Below are 17,901 nucleotides of genomic sequence, written 5' to 3'. Positions count from 1 at the left end.
CAACTACAACACCAACCACAACAAAAACAACTACCACAACAACACTGACTACTATAACAACACCAATAACTTACAAAATATCAACAACAACCACAAAAGCCAGAACTAAAACAACAACTACTACTACCACACCAACTACAACCACCACACCAACAACTACAACAACACCAACTACTACAACACCAACTACTACTACCACACCGACAACTACAACAACACCAACTACTACAACAACACCAACTACTACAACACCAACTACTACTACAACACCGACTACTACCACAACACCAATAACTACCACAACACCAACAACTACCACAACACCAACTACTACCACCACACCAACTACTACAACACCACCAACTACTACTACCACACCGACTACTACCACAACACCAACAACTACAATAACACCAACTACTACAACACCAACTACTACTACAACACCGACAACTACAACAACACCAACTACTACATCACCAACTACTACCACCACACCAACTACTACTACAACACCAACAACTACAACAACACCAACTACTACATCACCAACTACTACTACCACACCGACTACTACCACAACACCAATAACTACTACAACAACACCAACTACTACAACACCAACTACTACTACAACACCAACTACTACCACAACACCAACTACTACAACAACACCAACTACTACTACCACACCGACTACTACCACAACACCAACAACTACAACAACACCAACTACTACAACACCAACTACTACTACCACACCGACTACTACCACAACACCAACTACTACCAAAACACCAACTACAACCACCACACCAACTACTACTACAACACCGACAACTACAACAACACCAACTACTACATCACCAACTACTACTACCACACCGACTACTACCACAACACCAACAACTACTACAGCAACACCAACTACTACAACACCAACTACTACTACAACAACACCAACTACTACAACACCACCAACTACTACTACCACACCGATTACTACCACAACACCAACAACTACCACAACACCAACTACTACAACACCAACTACTACTACCACACCGACAACTACAACAACACCAACTACTACAACACCACCAACTACTACTACCACACCAACTACTACCACAACACCAACAACTACAACAACACCAACTACTACAACACCAACTACTACTACCACACCGACTACTACCACAACACCAACAACTACCACAACACCAACAATTACAACAACACCAACTACTACAACACCAACTACTACTACAACACCGACTACTACCACAACACCAACAACTACCACAACACCAACAACTACCACAACACCAACTACTACCACAACACCAACTACTACAACACCAACTACTACAACACCAACTACTACTACAACACCACCAACTACTACCACCACACCAACTACTACAGCAACACCAACTACTACCACCACACTAACAAGTACAACAACACCAACTACTACCACAACAATTACTACCACAACACCAACTACTACCACAACACCAACTACTACAACACCAACTACTACAACACCAACTACTACTACAACAACACCAACTACTACCACCACACCAACTACTACAACAACACCAACTACTACAACACCAACTACTACTACAACTACAACTACTATCACAACACCAACTACTACAACACCACCAACTACTACTACCACACCGACTACTACCACAACACCAACAACTACAACAACACCAACTACTACAACACCAACTACTACTACCACACCGACTACTACCACAACACCAACTACTACCAAAACACCAACTACTACCACCACACCAACTACTACTACAACACCGACAACTACAACAACACCAACTACTACATTACCAACTACTACTACCACACCGACTACTACCACAACACCAATAACTACTACAACAACACCAACTACTACCACACCGACAACTACAACAACACCAACTACTACAACACCACCAACTACTACTACCACACCGACTACTACCACAACACCAATAACTACTACAACAACACCAACTACTACCACACCGACAACTACAACAACACCAACTACTACAACACCACCAACTACTACTACCACGCCGACTACTACCACAACACCAACAACTACTACAACAACACCAACTACTACCACACCGACAACTACAACAACACCAACTACTACAACACCACCAACTACTACTACCACACCGACTACTACCACAACACCAACAACTACCACAACACCACCAACTACTACCACACCGACAACTACCACAACACCAACTACTACCAAAACACCAACTACTACCACCACACCAACTACTACTACAACACCGACAACTACAACAACACCAACTACTACTACCACACCAACTACTACCACAACACCAACTACTACCACCACACCAACTACTACTACAACACCGACAACTACAACAACACCAACTACTACAACACCAACTACTACTACAACAACACCAACTACTACAACACCACCAACTACTACTACCACACCGACTACTACCACAACACCAACAACTACCACTACACCAACAACTACAACAACACCAACTACTACAACACTACCAACTACTACCACACCGACAACTACCACAACACCAACTACTACCAAAACACCAACTACTACCACCACACCAACTACTACTACAACACCGACAACTACAACAACACCAACTACTACAACACCACCAACTACTACTACCACACCGATTACTACCACAACACCAACAACTACCACAACACCAACTACTACAACACCAACTACTACTACCACACCGACAACTACAACAACACCAACTACTACAACACCACCAACTACTACAACACCAACTACTACTACAACACCGACTACTACCACAACACCAATAACTACCACAACACCAACAACTACCACAACACCAACTACTACCACCACACCAACTACTACAACACCACCAACTACTACTTCCACACCGACTACTACCACCACACCAACTACTACCAAAACACCAACTACTACAACACCAACTACTACTACAACACCGACAACTACAACAACACCAACTACTACATCACCAACTACTACTATCACACCGACTACTACCACAACACCAACTACTACCAAAACACCAACTACTACCACCACACCAACTACTACTACAACACCGACAACTACAACAACACCAACTACTACATCACCAACTACTACTACCACATCGACTACTACCACAACACCAATAACTACTACAACAACACCAACTACTACAACACCAACTACTACTACAACACCAACTACTACTACAACAACACCAACTACTACAACACCACCAACTACTACTACCACACCGACTACTACCACAACACCAACAACTACAACAACACCAACTACTACAACACCAACTACTACAACACCAACTACTACTACAACAACACCAACTACTACCACCACACCAACTACTACAACAACACCAACTACTACAACACCAACTACTACTACAACTACAACTACTATCACAACACCAACTACTACAACACCACCAACTACTACTACCACACCGACTACTACCACAACACCAACAACTACAACAACACCAACTACTACAACACCAACTACTACTACCACACCGACTACTACCACAACACCAACTACTACCAAAACACCAACTACTACCACCACACCAACTACTACTACAACACCGACAACTACAACAACACCAACTACTACATCACCAACTACTACTACCACACCGACTACTACCACAACACCAACAACTACTACAACAACACCAACTACTACCACACCGACGACTACAACAACACCAACTACTACAACAACACCAACTACTACTACCACGCCGACTACTACCACAGCACCAACAACTACAACAACACCAACTACTACCACCACACAAACTACTACTACTACACCGACTATTACCACCACACCAACTACTACCACAACACCAACAACTAAAACAACACCAACTACTACCACAACACCAACTACTACTACACAATCAACTACTACTACCACACCAACTTCTTCTACCACACCGACTACTACCACCACACCAACTACTACCACCACACCAACTACTACAACAACACCAACTACCACAACATCAACCACTACAACTACACCAACTACTACTACCACACCGACTACTACCACCACACCAACTACTACCACCACACCAACTACTACAACAACATCAACTACCACAATATCAACCACTACAACAACACCAACTACTACCACCACACCGACTACTACCACCACACCAACTCTTACCACAACACCAACAACTACAACAACACCAACTACTACTACCACACTGACTACTACTACCACACCGACTACCACCACAACACCAACAACTACAACAACACCAACTACTACTACCACACCGACTACTACCACAACACCAACAACTACCAGAACACCAACTACTACAACACCAACTACTACTACAACACCACCAACTACTACAACAACACCAACTACTACCACCACACCAACTACTACAACACCACCAACTACTACTACCACACCGACTACTACCACAACACCAACTACTACAACAACACCAACTACTACAACACCACCAACTAATACTACCACACCGACTACTACCACAACACCAACAACTACAACAACACCAACTACTACAACACCAACTACTACTACCACACCGACAACTACAACAACACCAACTACTACAACAACACCAACTACTACAACACCAACTACTACTACAACACCGACTACTACCACAACACCAACAACTACTACAACAACACCAACTACTACCACCACACCAACTACTACAACAACACCAGCTACTACAACACCAACTACTACTACAACTACAACTACTATCACAACACCAACTACTACAACACCACCAACTACTACTACCACACCGACTACTACCACAACACCAACAACTACAACAACACCAACTACTACAACACCAACTACTACTACCACACCGACTACTACCACAACACCAACTACTACCAAAACACCAACTACTACCACCACACCAACTACTACTACAACACCGACAACTACAACAACACCAACTACTACATCACCAACTACTACTACCACACCGACTACTACCACAACACCAACAACTACTACAACAACACCAACTACTACCACACCGACAACTACAACAACACCAACTACTACAACACCACCAACTATTACTACCACACCGACTACTACCACAACACCAACAACTACAACAACACCAACTACTACAACACCGACAACTACTACCACACCGACTACTACCACAACACCAACAACTACCACAACACCAACAACTACAACAACACCAACTACTACAACACCACCAACTACTACCACACCGACAACTACTACCACACCGACTACTACCACAACACCAACAACTACCACAACACCAACAACTACAACAACACCAACTACTACAACACCACCAACTACTACCACACCAACTACTAAAAAAACACCAACTACTACTACCACACCAACTACTACTACCACACCGACTACTACCACCACACCAACAACTACTGCAACACCGACTACTATTACCACACTATCTACAACAACACCGACTACTACCACCACATCAACTACTACCACCACACCGACTACTACCACAACACCAACAACTACAACACCAACTACTACTACAACACCAACCACTACAGCAACACCAACTACTACAACAACACCAACTGCTACAACAACACCAACAACTACTACCACCACACCAACAACTACTACAACACCAACAAGTACCACCACAACTACAACAACACCAACTACTACTACCACGCCAACTACAACAACAATAGGAACTACTACTACAACACCAACTACTACAACAATGCCAAGTATTAGAACAACGCCAAGTAATCCAACCACAGAAGTTGATTTAACATCAACATTAGGTAAGCTACAGCTACTGGACATTGCTTATTGCTACCAATTTCTACTTGATAATCATCTCTAAATATCCAAGTCTTCCACTGATTATCAACTGTCCAGTTTTTTGTTTCCTTACACCAAGAAACTCGCTTTTTCTATTACACATTCTGACGACCATCTTCTTTTTCTGTACCCGTCAATTGTGACCCATTTGTAGTGATTTTCTTCTGACAACAGTCTTGGAACGAAAAGTAGATTCCTTGCTTCGTTAATTTCATTGGTAACATCATCCAATGCCCCTCGTCTGTAATTTTTCATTATTCTCGAAAGTTGCACTTCATCGCGCACAGTAAACTTCGGCTTCCGTCCAGATCGATGTTTATTTTCTACACTTCCATGAGATTCATTTTTTGTTGGATAATACTGACGATAGTTGTCCTAGGTATAACCAATAACCTCACAAGTTCTGCTTTATTTTTCTGAGTTTGGTAAGCTTCTATTACATTGTACTTTCTTTCTTACGGCAAATGGAATTTCCTCTGATTTTCGAGGGGGCATGGTTCCGAGCTTTATTTATGAAATTCTAATGACAGCAGACAATATAATTGTAAATACTGACGTCATAGGAATGTTGTGACGTATTTTTATGCGAAATTCCCACAGGGGCTAAGCCCGTTTTGAGCCCGAACTCTGTATTTGAAGAACATGTGGCTTGACATTTTCGCATGCAAGTAGTTCAAACATCAATCTATTCAAGGAGACCGGCAAATTATACATATCACACCTAGTTTATGATTTTTTAGGCATTTGAAGCGAGTGGGTAATTTTCTATCTGAGTCAGAGTTAGACCCCTTTCTATATTTATGATATCACAGAGTTCGGGCCCAAAACGGGCTTAGCCCCTGTGATTTTGACGTCAACGTCAACGACGAATACTTATCAATATGTCCAATGACTGTACAGCTGCATTCAATGGTCAAGTGTTACATGTACATGTAGTTGTAAAACGAAAAATTCACCGTAACATATTTTTAATGATATTTTGTGAATTCATTTCAGAATGGTACAAAAAAATTAACAGTTTTTCTTTTTTATAATTTCAAAGTAGTTAAATTATGACCTTATCATGATTCTCAATTCAATTATATTACCTTTTTTCTGTTTCTAAATGAAATCTTTACCTTTTTTCTTTATAATTCTAAAATGAATAAATAGCTACCTTTTTACAAAATGGAAATCAATCAAATTAGTAGATTTTTTGTTACCTTTGTCAATCAATTAACTAGATTTTTTCAATGATTACCTTTTTAGTAATTGTAAATTAATTCAATGATTGCCTTGTTTAAATAATTTTAAATTAATTGAATAATTATACTTTATTTGCGTTTGTAGTGACGTCTGGGGCTATCTCCACCACAGAACGTCCCCAGCCAAGCGATTCCCCTAAAGAAGAAATTCCAACAGAACCAATAATTGGTAATATAATAGAAAATATCATGAATAACTTACAATTACCATTAGAATATCAAATCTTTCTTTAAAACATTATACATGCAATGTAGATGTAGGGTGATCGATTTTGGACCCAGTGTGGGAGATAAATGTCATTTTGAATTCTTAGGATCTTTTATTCACGATACATTGAAGAATTCCATTATGTGTACGTTTCTATTAAAACCCTACTAAGAAATACTATGTGTTTATTTTCTACGCTTAGAGTGCTATCTCCCCTTTATCAGTATTACATGTATTCCGAATTTTTGAAATTCTTGCTTGTACGAGTTGTCGTTCGTGCGGGACGGTATCCAAACTAAGGTGGGAACACAGGGGTTAAATACATGTACATTGTACTATGGATGACAACGATTATATTTATATAAACTGATAACGAATGCAAAATCTTTAGAACCTCTATGTTCTGAACAATCGGTAGATATTCATTTGATCACAACTTTTTCAGTACGATTTTGAAGCATTTACAGTGTCTTGATAGTGCAATTTGGTAGGCCGTATTACACACTATTAGCATAATCAAGATGATTACATGAGTCTTCGGTTAAGTTTTTTCGAATTTGTTTAATTTGACATATATTCAACGAAATGGTCCTGCATTTTTCACTTACAAATTTATTTTAAAATTTACATGTTCATCCAGGTAGCATCCAAGGTATTTTATGCAAGTTGCAAGAATCATCTTTAGCAAAATTATTAATTACTGATTCGTTAATTTACATTTCCAATGTTTTTGCCTTCGACATATTTACCAGCTGTAATGATAGCTATTTTCTCGTGAATGGGCTGCAGTTGTAAACAAGTGCGTATGAATCTTGATAATGATAAATATAGTACATTTATTCTAACGTCTGGGAATTCTAACAGAAATTAAAGTAGAATGTAAATATAAATAATAAATTTCATTCAATTTTGAAAATGCATAAGGATATGAACTGCAACGCTTCACGCCGGCATACTTTTCACGGAGCTTTATTTTTATATTCTCACAATTCAACAACAGTCTTCCTAAAGTTTAAATGTGTTTACGTAATGCTAACGAACACTAATAAATTCACTCAAGTTCACTTAATTTGTATTTTCAGTGGCAGGTGCCATATTCCAACTGAATATGTCTTTCTACTTTAGCGGTAGTATCACCAATTTAAAAGCTTTCAATGATTCCTTGATAGAACAGGTAAAGTTAGCAAGATGACTGTGTATTATAATTGTAGACCTGTACTATATAGCATATCGGATAAGTATATACAATACCATCATAAAACAATTTAACAGTTACTAAGAACAGGATCATATATCATCGACTGCCCTACTTCAGTGACTGACCGGAATCAGTGACCTTTTGTTTCAATCTCTACCCAGAGTTATCGTTCCTTACACTCACAAATACATTTGTTAACGTCTCAAAATAAGCAATGTTATTCCACATGTAAATCCACTTTTTTACGGCTAATAAAACTAAGAACTACTTTATAAAATATTGGGAAAATGTAGGACAAGAAACTATTTGTGGATTTTTTCCCATTACTATATATTCTTCATGTACCTATGTATAGGCCTGGTGCAATAGAACAACCCAATGTCCGCGTTTCGACCCAAATCAATGCTTCTTGTGTCACAAAAAGACTTGACATCTGCTCAGTATTTATTTATTTATGTATATTTTTGTAACTGAAGTCAAAACCATACTTTATTTGATCATACGTGCCATTTTACAAAAATCTTGTAAAACCCTTGAGACGTTGACAGAGGTGCAAGTGAGAGCAAGGAACGACAACTCTGGGTAGAGATTGCTTTTGTTTACGTGTGCGCGTTGTCGTTTCCGGGTGTTGATTACGTCATCAATTCCGCCGTACTGTTTGCAAACATACACAGAGCACGTCTTCAATTTTTTTTCCCCCGAAAATGAACTACAAGATGGAAACTATGCAAAATTTTAACACGAGCACCCCAAAAATAAGCCATTTACTTATTACTTTTTCAAGCAAACCTTCAAATTAATATAAAGTATACCAAAAGTCTAGAATTCTACACTATCTTATTTTAATAATTGACGTTTAGTTGCACATTCCTCCTGTATATACGTTTCTACGGTTACAAACTTTTGGCAAACTTATTTCAGCAATGGTCACTGAACTAGGTGATGTCAACGTTTTAGGACCACAAAGTGGCATGTTCTTTGTTACGAAATCATATTCAATTAACGTACCAATGGATTTGGAAGTTTTGGATGAAAGTAAAGGAAATTAATGACTTTAAATGTAGGCGTATTGTTTATTTATTTATTTCAAGTTATTAATGAGAAAATCGCGGTTTATCACTAAGGTCACCGAAACTGGTCAGTCGACGATACTATATACATTCTTGCTAATAAATCTTTTTTAATAATCTTCTCTTTTTTTCAGTTGAAATTAAAGATTTTTATTGGTTACAGTGATATAGAAATAAGGTATTCAATTTTCATTATGATTGTAATATAAGTGTCAATTATTAGACTATCGCTACAGATTTCCTGTATTTTGCTTCAGAGTGACTTCAATCACAAACAAAACCAGACATAAACGTGATGTCGTCAATGTACTCCACACGAGAAGAAGCAGACGATCTTCAGCGTTAGTACTGTAATTCAATCCAAAAAATGACGTTAATTCGTATATATATGTATATTGATTTCATGAGTATCTTTAAAACGGAGAATTTTTCACTAATCTAAAAGGAAAAGAACAATTGATAACAGTTTTTGCTATTTGTGAAACGGAACAGCAAATTGTTTTGTGTTACAATGTACAAGCAGAGGATCTTTTCTGAATCTGGATTGCGTCTATCTTTTTAAGATCTGAAGGTAACAGTTCTGTTGATGTAGAAGTGGACGTCAGAGTTGAGGAACTGAGAAGGAAAAGTCAAACCCTGTCGGAGTTTGAGCAAGTTGTTTCTGACAACGTACTCGCCAATCTTACAGAAGTTACTACAACAGCTGGAACAACTCTAAACACATCACTAGATATAATACACAATATCAAGAACCAAATACAAGGTATATAAGTTCTCTCTCTCTCTCTCTCTCTCTCTCTCTCTCTCTCTCAGTACTCAGTAAAACCCTTCAATAAGTTCCTCCGTGTACTTACAGACAAGAATGAGTGTGATGTTGTATCCGTGTACTTACAGACAAGAGTGAGTGTGATGTTGTATCTGTGTACTTACAGACAAGAATGAGTGTGATGTTGTATCCGTGTACTTACAGACAAGAATGAGTGTGATGTTGTATCCGTGTACTTAGAGACAAGAATGAGTGTGATGTTGTATCCGTGTACTTACAGACAAGAATGAGTGTGATGTTGTATCCGTGTACTTACAGACAAGAGTGAGTGTGATGTTGTATCCGTGTACTTACAGACAAGAATGAGTGTGATGTTGTATCCGTGTACTTACAGACAAGAATGAGTGTGATGTTGTATCCGTGTACTTACAGACAAGAATGAGTGTGATGTTGTATCCGTGTACTTACAGACAAGAGTGAGTGTGATGTTGTTACTGTGTACTTACAGACAAGAATGAGTGTGATGTTGTATCCGTGTACTTACAGACAAGAATGAGTGTGATGTTGTATCCGTGTACTTACAGACAAGAATGAGTGTGATGTTGTATCCGTGTACTTACAGACAAGAGTGAGTGTGATGTTGTATCCGTGTACTTACAGACAAGAATGAGTGTGATGTTGTATCCGTGTACTTACAGACAAGAATGAGTGTGATGTTGTATCCGTGTACTTACAGACAAGAATGAGTGTGATGTTGTATCCGTGTACTTACAGACAAGAGTGAGTGTGATGTTGTATCTGTGTACTTACAGACAAGAATGAGTGTGATGTTGTATCCGTGTACTTACAGACAAGAATGAGTGTGATGTTGTTACTGTGTACTTACAGACAAGAATGAGTGTGATGTTGTATCCGTGTACTTACAGACAAGAATGAGTGTGATGTTGTATCCGTGTACTTACAGACAAGAATGAGTGTGATGTTGTATCTGTGTACTTACAGACAAGAATGAGTGTGATGTTGTATCCGTGTACTTACAGACAAGAATGAGTGTGATGTTGTATCCGTGTACTTACAGACAAGAATGAGTGTGATGTTGTATCCGTGTACTTACAGACAAGAATGAGTGTGATGTTGTATCCGTGTACTTACAGACAAGAATGAGTGTGATGTTGTATCCGTGTACTTACAGACAAGAATGAGTGTGATGTTGTATCCGTGTACTTACAGACAAGAATGAGTGTGATGTTGTATCCGTGTACTTACAGACAAGAGTGAGTGTGATGTTGTTACTGTGTACTTACAGACAAGAATGAGTGTGATGTTGTATCCGTGTACTTACAGACAAGAATGAGTGTGATGTTGTATCCGTGTACTTACAGACAAGAATGAGTGTGATGTTGCATCCGTGTACTTACAGACAAGAATGAGTGTGATGCTGTTTCCTCGAGTAGACTCTGCTTTCCCGGATATAAATGTCGGGCATTAAACTTCACTGCGGAATGCGCGCACGTGTGTACCCTCACGGGACTGGAATGTCACCACGGTGGGCACTGTTACTACGACGCCGTAAATCAACAGGCGACATGCAGGTAAGTTGCTTGTCTGTAATAATCGAATATCTGACGTGATTCATGCCATCAGGTTTGCAAATATTGTGTTATTCTTAACATGTCGATGTATAAGAGGAATAACTTTTTAAATACATTTTAAAATATGATCCTCGCCAAAGCCGCTTTATTTTTGTGCGAATTGATATCTGTGGATATTACATAATGCACGGGTCCCTTCATTACATTTGGTCAAATCACTATAAATCTGTTAGGCGTATGAACACTGTTAAGCATGTCGTCTGCATCTAGTATCTCGGCCCACAAGAACCGGTAATTTTGTAATAATAATAGTATGGGGTCCATAACATATCATATAACATATCAGCCCCCAATAACATCCTTATTACCCCTCATTAGAGGGCAGTACGATATAAATTACGAGTTCTTGTGCTCGGCCGCACGTGTGCAGAATGAAAACAAAGCTTTGTTGCCCATTACCGTCTCAGACAACATACATGTAAGTGCACTTCAGTCGATGCCTAAAGAAATTAATCAGACCTCTAATGTGGTTAATATCACACCAAAAAACACAAGATTGCGGGATTTTCAATAATTCTTCTTTCAGTAATTGTACTTTCAATTTCTCGAAGTGACAATATGGCCGACTGGCACCAATAGTGATTATAGCTACGCTGTTTACAATTAGATAAATTTGAAAAGATATGAACCATTTAAAGTTCAGATTGTACAACGTTTTAATAATTTGATGTCTATGATTTTTAATTAAAAATCATTTCAAGAATTGGACTATATTTTTTTCAACATTGCGCACTCTTTTCTTTTCCGTTAAGACATCACTTTTTGCTGTTCCATTGCTGTTCCGTTAATCGCTACTTATCCAAAGAACTAGGCGTGAAATTTAAAATATGCATAAAAAATGCAGCAGAGTTTAAAAAAGGTTTTGAAAATGTAAAAATAAATAATGAACTCTTGTATTTTGAAAGATGTAGTCTCATAACTGCAACAGTGTGTATGTAAAAAAATTTCACAACGCCCTATCGCGCGTTATTCAATTTGTATGCGCACACCGTTGTAGTTATGAGACTACGTCTTTCAAAAAATAATAATTCATTGCTTAATTACGTATCTGATTATGGACAATGGTTCAAAAAGGCATCCGAGCAAGAAGGAAGGTCTCGAGTTTTTCCGTTGTTATGATGTGAAATAAATCTACACCAGGTGTCAGAAGAACTTGATGACAGTTTACTACGGAGCTCGGTGTGAGGAAAAAACGGGGAGGTTTGAATACATCATTGGTTTGTCTGTCGGTGTGGTGGGAGGACTGATCTTAATTATTCTACTGGTTGTATGCTGCAGACGCTTCTCTAACCCCAGGAAGGACGATAGGTAAAAGACTCCGGTTTATTTTTGTAAAGATTTGCTGTGTAGATACATGTATATATATCACATTCAAACGAGGATACAAGGGCATTGGAGGTGAGGGGGAGTGGAAGCGGGAGGGGGGGGGGGGCAGTGACAATGTACTTCAGAGGTTAGTGGAAGTAAGGAAAGAGAACATCAAGTCAAAATGTGAGATATGCTGAATAAGGTACACTGTAAATCACGAATAATTTATTCTAGGAATTCATATGTAAAGTTTGTTTGTGTTATCTGTACTCTGTACAGGAATTCAGACAAATATCGACGGAATGACGCAGACCTTACAATGGTGAATGAATTAGACGATCTGAGATCCCAGTGGTCGGAGAGAGACTCTCTAAACAAGTACAGGCATCCTGGGATAGCGGGTGTCACAAACCAGGTAATAAATATCGTAGTTTTAATATGTGTTAATAATAGCCTTTAGATTAAAATAATATTGTCAAAATGCATGGCATAAAGAGAGAGAGGGGGGGTAGGGGTAGGGAGAGAGGGTTTACGGGGGTTGCTGTCCCCTCTTATTCCCCCTTGGTTGAATATTTGTTTTTTTTAAAACGATCTTTATTTGTGGTAGTGGTAGCTAACACCCCCCCCCCCCCTTCTTTCTTGGAATCCCTTGGAGACCCGGGTTAGAGTAGGTCCTCAGTACCCCTTGCTTGTCGTAAGAAGCGACTAAATGGGGCAGTCCTTCGGATGAGACCGCAAAAACCGAGGTCCCGTGTCACATCAGGTGTGGCACGATAAAGAGATCTCCCTGCTCAATGGCCATAAGAGCCGAGCATAGGTTTAAATTTTGCAGCCCTTCACCGGCAGTGGTGACGACCCCATATGAGTGAAATATTCTCGAGAGGGACGTTAAACAATATTCAATCAATCTTTCTTGGACGGAAAAGATACAAACTTGAGCGCAATAACACCCCCCCCCCCCAATAATTTTCTGAATTTTCCGCCACTGTAATGAATACTAGTTCTTTACAGGTTTATGAACAATTCAGTGGTCAGAGGAGGTATATTTCTGAGACGCCTGGTCCGTACGGCACCAGACCGCCATTGGTAAGCATCGACACACCTCGCTATAAAACATAACATTACCAGCAATATTATCACGATGCCTTATACTTGAATATTTTAGGATTTAAAAAAATTGTCATTTAATATACCCGACACTCGGCTGTCTCCGCAAATCTCCGACGAGCAGAGAATCTGGTAACGACTGAGACGATAAAAACCGTTACCATTAGAGAGCGCTAATCTAGTTTCGGTTTGATTCTCTCCAACATAAACACAGCCAATTCCGAAAGATTTGATTTCAATTAGTTGATCCTTCATTAGTGATACTAGTACGGAAATAATCACAACAGAAAAACTGCGATCTGATCGATGTGATATTGTACTTTCACTTTTGCCTCCCAAAGCAACTTGGTAAACTTCAATACAAAACGTTTTTACCATATCCCTTAGACCTGTAGAACAACAAGGGTCTAGTCTAGTGCGGAAGTTTAGTTTACGCATGTCTAGTCAACTAGTGCAGGCAAACGAAGTTTAGTTTAGTTCAGAAATAACAATATGTTTGTCTGCAACAAATTAGTTGTGGAATTGTCAATTTTGCAATGTAGTTTTCGATGGTGGTGTTGAAGAATCACAAATGTACCAGCATAAATCTACTAGTTACAGCTTGTTTCTCGATAACCATGTTTTTCGGGATCGAAAATTTTCCCAATACTGTGGAATCATTTAAATTCGTGGGGGCCAATTTTCGTGGTTTGCTGAATTTTTCCGTGTTCGAGGGGACGTAATTTCGTGGATTTATATAGTTGTAAGAAAGATAACTCTTGAATGTCTTTATTCGTTCAGGACGTAAATTCGTGTGTGAGGGATACCCACGAATTCCACGAAAATTAAGCCACCACGAATTCTAATGATTCTACAGTATTATGAATCATTTAATTTAGAATAGTTTTTTATTGCATTTATTAAGCTCGCTTTCCAGGAGGAGAACGACTAACTTCGATATCTATTGTTGCATTTTACCATGCTTTGGGCAAGATTAAATTGTAAAGCATGGGCTTAAATGAGTACAATCTACTAAAATAACTGAAAACATGCACCTCTTCGTGATTTCTGTCATATATTCCTCAACATTTAATCTCTGCTAACGACGTGCTCAAACTACTTTTCACACTTTGTCCGCCATTTTTGAACTACATGTAGACCGCTAGTACGTGATAGAATAGTTAGTGATTTTCGACTAGACTCGTTCACTTCCGGCAAACCAAAGCACGCTCGAGTGAACTATAGTTTTACTTTTGTGACTATAAATTGGCACTCGAACTCCACCATATAAATTCTTTCCTTTCGGTTTTTAAGCACTCTAGTTGTAAATCCTTCAACTTAAACAACAAATTCAATGTATTACTTTCTTTGATAGTTGTTATTTTAGAGGTGTGTTTGATTAAATACCGGTATTTTGGTAAGCCTCGTTCTGACGTTACAAACATTATCCAGTCGGATAGTCTCGTGCAACCTGACGCTCTGCATGCTTTCTCCGTAGATCTCCGAAGAAATCTACATTGATATAAGTCATCGTTATCATTCAAAGGCAGATCGCCAGAAATGACTGCTGTTTTTTCATTCAGTATTGCAGATGTTCATTTTGTTATTCATTATTTATATAAGTTATTTGTCTTGTCACAATTAAAATATCGTTCTTAAAAAGAATTGTTCGTTAAATTCAATACAGTAAAACATGATTAAAGCCAACCTAAAGGGTCAGCGAAAAGCATTTAGTTATACTAGTAGCCGAACATCCTTAAATTCAAAGTAATTTCCGTTATTTTCCTTTGAAAGCGGAATAAATATTACTTCGCAATAAGCGTAAATTCATTACAAACGTGTTTACTTTATTTATATTGAAACAGATGAAAGTTAAGCCAATACCAAATATCAATATTTCTCAATATATATGTAAACGTAATTACAATTAGAATGTAATTTTTTTTTGTACACTAGCCGGTATTTTTGTAATTTTTGTAAATATCATAAGGGAGTGTTGACTGTTTTAGTTCTCCATCAAAAGACCCCAGGTTTTCAGGGTCCCGGTAGAAGTCCTTGATAGTCCCTACAGAACACCGGAGTCACGGGAAGGGAGACAACCAACGGTAGGGACTATGTACTGTTTGCAGTGATAGTAGCCTGGTATGATCATCAAAAACAATGTCAATACAGTGGTGTTTTTATTTACATTTCAGGCAGGACAAAGAAATATCTACAGCGGGAATGGATCAGCGGTGTGATGACTCCAAGTTTATTTTCATTATCAGGACGCACAGTTCATTCAGATAAAAACATTGTTATAAAAAAGAACAAAGGCATGAACAGTTTGTCTTATTGTTTTGTTTATTATAGTGAACCATACAGTTCACAGGTTCATTGTACATATGTATATATATGAATTAATTGTACAAAAACACAACCATTTTCAGGGTGATATATACACAAAACAAGCCAGGATATTCATAGAAAAACAAACAAACAAACACCGTATAACCAAGATTTATGTTTTAAGAGAATGGTTAGCTGGCTACGATATCAATACATATTTATATTTCCAATGTTTTTGCCTTTGATATCTTTATCAGCTGTAATGATAACCATTTCCTCATGATATCTTTATCAGCTGTAATAATAACCATTTCCTCATGATATCTTTATCATCTGTAATGATAACCATTTCCTCATGATATCTTTATCAGCTGTAATGATAACCATTTCCTCATGATATCTTTATCAGCTGTAATAATAACCATTTCCTCATGATATCTTTATCAGCTGTAATGATAACCATTTCCTCATGAATGCGATGCAGATGTGAACAATGTGCGCATAATTCTTGATAAATATAGTCCGTCTATTTCAACGGCTGGGAATTCCGATAGAAATGAAGGCGGGATGTAAATAAGAGGTAAACCATTTTTAAACATACACGAGGAAATGAATCACGACGCTTTCATGAAGTACTAGTTAACGCTTCATCAAGTATGATGTCATAAAGCGTCACAGTTCATGCCCTCATGTATACACCATTTCCCGTGCTGGGAGTGTACTATTTTGACAACTATGACGTCACGCACAACTGCGTATCATGCGTGTTTGCTTTCAATATATCATAATGATTTACATGATCTGTTTATTAAATTTCATTGTTCATATCTTTGACTGTGATGTTTTTATATTAATTATATGATGTTGAATGTGATACATGTATGTACTGTTGAATTTGATGTTTGGATACTATATGAAATCTATATTAAACTTACTGAAATTTAGCATTTTTTGTAAAGGTCCCAACACGAGTATTCCGTGGGGACCCGTCCTGAGTACCCCTTGCTTGTCGCAAGAGGCGACTGAATGGGACGGTCCTTCGGATGAGA

At 38.4% G+C, this 17,901-nt stretch overlaps 1 protein-coding gene across 1 annotated transcript; it reads left to right on the top strand.

Moving 5' to 3' along the window:
* Positions 1–302: 302 nt before the first annotated feature.
* LOC125679848 (mucin-2-like) lies at positions 303–16,836 on the top strand (the record flags this gene model as incomplete). The annotated part of the gene is made up of 20 exons (XM_056153350.1): positions 303–3,852; positions 5,086–5,952; positions 7,322–7,405; positions 8,527–8,618; positions 9,847–9,890; positions 10,276–10,475; positions 10,645–10,710; positions 10,797–10,802; positions 10,949–10,954; positions 11,101–11,106; positions 11,253–11,258; positions 11,367–11,432; positions 11,519–11,584; positions 11,747–11,752; positions 11,899–12,070; positions 13,271–13,438; positions 13,718–13,853; positions 14,450–14,524; positions 16,534–16,629; positions 16,720–16,836. Coding segments are annotated over 20 exons (5,757 nt in total), but the record flags the coding sequence as incomplete, so codon positions are not given.
* Positions 16,837–17,901: the final 1,065 nt, after the last annotated feature.

Source organism: Ostrea edulis, chromosome 2 (assembly GCF_947568905.1).
Source record: "Ostrea edulis chromosome 2, xbOstEdul1.1, whole genome shotgun sequence".
Classification (NCBI taxonomy): Eukaryota; Metazoa; Mollusca; class Bivalvia; order Ostreida; family Ostreidae; genus Ostrea; species Ostrea edulis.
The sequence above is the reverse complement of the archived record's forward strand: the minus strand, read 5'-3'. Positions and strand labels throughout refer to the sequence as shown.